At 38.0% G+C, this 6,114-nt stretch overlaps 1 protein-coding gene across 4 annotated transcripts in view; it reads left to right on the top strand.

Moving 5' to 3' along the window:
• Positions 1-5,533, top strand: part of LOC119580760 (glycoprotein-N-acetylgalactosamine 3-beta-galactosyltransferase 1-like) — a 21,524-nt gene extending 15,991 nt beyond the window's left edge. For all 4 annotated transcript variants that reach the window (XM_037928863.1, XM_037928866.1, XM_037928864.1 and 1 more), the window contains exons 4-8: positions 271-403; positions 1,843-2,086; positions 2,600-2,735; positions 3,325-3,485; positions 4,625-5,533. In XM_037928863.1, coding sequence (XP_037784791.1) covers positions 271-403; positions 1,843-2,086; positions 2,600-2,735; positions 3,325-3,485; positions 4,625-4,780 — 830 coding nt within the window. In that variant the 3' untranslated portion in view covers positions 4,781-5,533. The remainder of the gene's footprint in view (positions 1-270; positions 404-1,842; positions 2,087-2,599; positions 2,736-3,324; positions 3,486-4,624) is intronic.
• Positions 5,534-6,114: the final 581 nt, after the last annotated feature.

The following is a 6,114-nucleotide window of genomic DNA, read 5'->3' as shown; positions in this document are numbered from 1 at the left end:
TCTTTGTTGTAGACAGAACATCAGGGTGATTTCTTGTGGTTTTCATGGAAATGTCTGTAAATGCTTACGAATACAATGAAAATGTAGGTTCTTATAAATGCCAGGCAATTCCTTACACGAAACTATATTCTGATTAAAGGCAATAGTATAGATAGTCTTAACTTATCCAATACCAACATCAGATGAAACCACGACTCAAGGACCAAAGAAAACAAGAACGAGTTAGCACAAGCGATGAAACCATTGTTGACTCCCTACCTTCTCTTTCAGACGCAAGACTAGAGGTCCCACCAGCCGGTCCACGTGTCCTGTGTTACGTACTAACTGGTCCCACGACACACAAATCAGCACTGAATGTACAGAATACTTGGGGCCGACGCTGCGATGCCATGGTTTTCTTTAGGTGAGAGTGTCCATTGTTTATACACACAGAGGGAAGTTGTATTGTTTATAGGAAAGGGTGTGGTGTGGAAGGGATGGGTTGTAGAGGGGTGGAGTTTAGAGAAGGTGGAGTGTTGAATTTGGGTGGCTAAAGTGTAGAATACGAGGCTAATATATGTTTACTCTTATGGGTGAATGTCGAAATGGGCTCAGTTCATTCCAGCCTTTTCTAGTTTCGTCACAAATTAGATTAAGGTTTGTTGTATAATATAGGTTCCTCTGTTGTCAAAGAAAAATGGTATGGCATGGTATAGATAAATGGATGGATGGATGGATGAATGGATGGATGGATGGATGGTGGGTGGATGGATGGATGGATGGATGGATGGATGGATGGTGGATGGATGGATGGATGGATGGATGGATGGATGGATGGATGGATGGATGGATGGATGGATGGAGTGATGGAGTGGTGGATAGATGGATAGATGGATGGATGGATGTATAAATAGACAAATTAGATCAGTGGTTCCCAACCTTTTTCATTGTGGCCCCCGACCAATATATAATAATCTCCATGGCCCGTTCAGTGATTACCATCTTTTCAGATTCAGTTATTGCTAGTTATGAATCGTACAATGTCAGTAGCTAAAGTACAAGAACACCTTACAGAAAGATTCCAATTTATTGATATGTGGGGGAGGATTATAGTTAGGTACTGCGGGTGAGATAAAATTCAGTTTAATTCGACGTCGTAATTTTCATATTGCTTCTTGGTACCCCAGAGAGTACCACGTGCCCCCCCCCCCCCCTGGGGACCATGGCCTCCAGGTTTGGAACCCCTGGATTAGATAGATAGAGAGATAGATAGATAGAGAGAAAGAGAGAGAGAGAGAGAGAGAGAGAGAGAGAAAGAGAGAGAGAGAGAGAGAGAGAGAGAGAGAGAGATGGATAGAAAGATAGAGATAGATTAACAGATAGATGAATATATTGATAGATAGGTAGATAGACAGATAGATGATTGCTAGATAGACAGATATTTATATAAAAAGATTGATATATGAATAAACAAATAGAAAACAAGAGACAAAAAGAGAGAGAAAGATTTGATAAATAGATAGACAACAGGATGGAGGATATGCAAATGAGCAGTTAGTTAAAGAAATAGATGAAAGAATAAAAAATGATATATATATAAATCAATATATAGATTTGTATATAGAGTTTTATATTGATTAATATATAAATTATTATAAATTGATATAAATTATTTGATATATGAATTAATAAAACAACAATAATAAACAACAAAATAATTGAAATGGAAAACACTCAGACCTAAATTATTTGATACCAAGTTGATTAACAAATGAAGTAAAAATAAGATAAGATTAATGAAGAGACTGATAATGATATCTATAATTAACATAACCACCGCCTCCCCCCCCCCCGCCCACACAGCACGAAGGAGGACGCTGAGCTGCAGCCGGAGGTCCTGAAGGTGCAGGAGGGCTATGGGTTCCTGTGGGCGAAGGCGAAGGCGGCCCTCGGGCACCTGCACCGCCATTACCCCGACTACGACTGGTACTTCAAGGCCGACGACGATACCTTCGTCATCGTCGAGAATCTGAGGTTCTTCCTGAAGGACCTTGAGCCGCAGGAGCCAGCCTACTACGGCGTCAAGTTCCGACAGCATGTCAAGCAGGTCTGTTTGGTGGCTGGCTGTTTGTGTGTTTGTTTGCCTGTTTGTGTGTGTGTTTGTTTAGCTGTCTATTTGTTGATGTGTGCGTTTGTATTTGTGTTTGCGTGTATATGTGTTTGTCTGTTTATTTAGTTATGTTTATGATCTTTTTTGGGACTGTATGAGTATGTTGTGCATGTGCGTTTGCTTGTTTTTGGATATTCCAGTCTTTGTGCGTCTTTGTGTGTGCGTTGTCACTGTCACTGTATATTTATTTGTTTGTCTACTTACGCATGTTTCCCGTATTTTTATCGGTCTGTATGTGTGCGTCGTGCATGTGTATATGCTTATGTGTATAGGTATTCGAGACTCTGTGAGTGTGTGTGCGTGTGTTGTCTCAGCCCCTTAGGATCCTCGCTTATTCACTCGTATATGTGCTGAGCGAGTCCTTTGGAGCTCTATAGGAATCCCTCGCTCTTCGACCTCTTGGCCCTCTCCCTCGCCTCGCCTTCAGCCCTTCGATCCCTCCTTCTGCAGGGCTACATGTCGGGCGGCGGAGGCTACGTCTTGAGCAGGGAGGCCGTCAGGCGGTTCGTGACGGAGGCGCTGACGATGAAGGACCAGACCAAATGCGCCAACGAGGCCGTCAGGGGCGCCGAGGACCTCCTGCTCGGTGTGTGGGATTTATTTATGCATTTTTATATTTCTTTATCTATCTGTTTATTTATTTATCTATTTATTTACTTATCTCTTTGTTTGTTTGTTTATTTATTTATTTATCTATTTATTTACTTATCTCTTTGTTTGTTTGTTTATTTATTTATTTATCTATTTATATTCATTATCATTCCATGAGTCTCGTTGATTACGTGTTTATCTGATTCGTTTCTACTCATTCCTTCGTTTACAGAGCTTATATTGCTAGTTTTTTCATATTTATTTATTCATTTAATGTTTAAGTTCTTGATGAGTCTGCCCAAGTGATAACTTTCATTTACATATCAAGTTGAACAGCTGCTCTCTATCTGTTTATCTATCTAATTATCAGTTAATTGACTGAATTTAATTATTTCTTTCGGAATTACATGCATATCTCTTCATCGCCTAGTTATTTAAACACAAATTTCCCTTATTAATAATTGTATTATCTAGCAAATACTTTCGTCAATATATCCTACCACCAACGCATACCTCCTCACTATCTATCTATCCCCCTCCTCCACACGCCCATTAACCGCCTCCTTCCCCCGCCCTTTTCCCAGGCCAGTGCCTCGAGTCCGTGGGCGTGAGGGCGGGAGACAGTCTGGACGCGGCCGGCAAACCTCGCTTCTTCTCGCACAACCCTCTGTCGCTGTTCTACAAGGCGCCGCTCGTCAACAGGCTGCACTGGTACTGGAGGTACATCTGGCACAAGCACGACGTGGTGGGTCTGCGGATTGGCTTTTTCTATTATTATTATTATATATATTTTTTATTGTTATTGTTCTTGTTATCATCATTATTATTATTATTATTATCATTATTATAATTATTATCATTGTTATTATTATTATTATTATCATTATTATAATTATTATCATTATTATCATTATTATCATTATTATTATTATTATTATTATTATTATTATTATTATTATTATTATTATTATTATTATTATTGCTAATATTATAATTATCATTATTATATTATTGCTATTGCTATTATTATAATTATTATTACTATTATTATTATTACTACTATTATTTATTTATATATATATTTTTTTCTGGTTGTACATCTGGCACAAGCATGACGTGGTGGGTCTCCGGCTCTTCTGTGTTTTGTTCTGTTTTCTTTTCATTTTGTTTTTTTTTATTATTGCTATTATTATTGTATTATCACTCATTTTGATACACGCACTATATTTTAGAAAATGCTACGATGAATAATACTAATAAGGGTTATAATTCTGTCGCTAGTCATAATTATGATGATAACAACATGTTACAACAGATGAGAACTAAATCGAGATCTGAGAGAGAGGGAGAGAGAGAGAGAGAAAGAAAGAAAGAAAGAAAGAGAGAGAGAGAGAGAGAGAGAGAGAGAGAGAGAGAGAGAGAGAGAGAGAGAGAGAGAGAGAGAGAGAGAGAGAGAGAGAGAGAGAGAGAGAAGAGAGAGAGAGAGAGAGAGAGAGAGAGAGAGAGAGAGAGAGAGAGAGAGAGAGAGAGAGAGAGAGAGAGACAGACAGACAGACTAATAGATAAACAGAAGTAGATAGATGGATGAATGAATAAATATATAGATACAGATATATAGACAGACAAACAGACAGATAAATTGAGACAGACAGAAAGGCAGACAGATAAGCAGACAACATACATACATACGTACATACATACATACATACATAAATGCATACAAACAAACATATATAGATACATACTTACATGCATACATACATACATACCTACACCTATACATCCATACATACAAACATATACATACTTACAGACAGACAAGCATAAACAAATCGATAGAAAAATAGCATACAGAAATACATCCGTCCCCCCCCCCCCCCGCAGGGCCCCGACTGCTGCAGTCCGCACCTGATCAGCTTCCACGACGTCGACGCGCGCATGATGTGGACGCTCGAGACGCTGCTCTACCGCGTCCGCATCCACCACGAGATGCAGCCGCAGGAGGGGCGCGGCGCGGGCAAGGCTCCGGGGGCGTCGTGATTCAAATAAGTCTGATTCTTCTTCTCCTTCTGCGTTTCCTTGGTATTACTATCATTATCTTCGTTATTATTCGCTTCCTTCTTCCTGTTATTGTTTTTTATCGTTGTTATTCGTTTCCTTTTTTTTTTTTTTTTTTTTAGTTTTCTTTTTTCTTTCGTTTCCTCCTACTTCTTCCTCCTTGTCTCCTTCCCTTCCTTTCTTCTTCGTCTTGTTCCTCTTCTTCACCGTTTCCTTCTTCTTTCGTTGATCTTTCTGGACATTCTCCCAATCCTTTTTCTTTAATCCCTGCACCAAATGAGAGCACGTATTCACTCGTATCAACTGTTCTTTAATTTATTTTGCAGAATTAAGCATAAAAGTTACGGACGAAGTATGATCACAATTTAAAGGTGGTTTGCTCACTGGTTTGTGAACCTGATTTCTGTACAGCCCTACGAAGAAATTAACGAAACCATTATCTGTATGGGACTTCTAAGAAAAAGAGTTAAATTTCTATACTAGACTTGTACGCTTTTGAGTTATCTGAGCGATGGCGAATGTGTGTGCTCTCTGATTGGCCTTTATTTCCCTGTGGTTTGCTGGTCAGACTCATCAGTCTTTCTTTTGCCTGTATTTTAAGAAAGGTATTCTAAAACAGGTTTTGTATTATTCATGCATATTGCATCTCCGTACCTACATGTATGTTCTAATACATGTTTGACGTTTAATGCATATTTATGTATTTATGTATAATGTTTATAAAATTATTGTATAGCCTTTGTTTGATTATCCCAAACCTTTTAATACATGGATTTGGTAGGATTTCGTCATCTTATAAAAAAGTACCATAAAAAATAAATCAGACAAAATTCTCAAGGACGATAAGAAAAGGATGAAAAATCGGAATCTAAAATATTTTAAACAAAAGTTTCATTATTTTCCTGAATCTAAACTTGTCTTTCCGAGGTCTATCATATAATGCTTTACAAATCTTGCCCGTACTCGCATTTGACATTTGTGAATCGTAAACTTCATATCTGAAGTTGAACGCTTCATGCAGTATCTATGTGAGTCATTTGATAAAACTTCATATTAAGTTAATTACGCTTTTTGAAGGGAAGCCTGGGTCATTTTCCACCACAGCTGCCCACTTCTGAAAATCCTGGTCACGACTTATGTAAATATATATATATATATATATATATATATATATATATATATATATATATATATATATGTATGAGTGTGTGTGTGTGTGTGTGTGTGTGTGTGTGTGTGTGTGTGTGTGTGTGTGTGTGTGTGTGTGTGTGTGTGTGTGTGTGTGTGTGTGTGTGTGTATATATATATATATATAT

The sequence above is a fragment of the Penaeus monodon genome, chromosome 14 (assembly GCF_015228065.2).
Source record: "Penaeus monodon isolate SGIC_2016 chromosome 14, NSTDA_Pmon_1, whole genome shotgun sequence".
NCBI classification, from domain to species: domain Eukaryota; kingdom Metazoa; phylum Arthropoda; class Malacostraca; order Decapoda; family Penaeidae; genus Penaeus; species Penaeus monodon.
The sequence above is the reverse complement of the archived record's forward strand: the minus strand, read 5'-3'. Positions and strand labels throughout refer to the sequence as shown.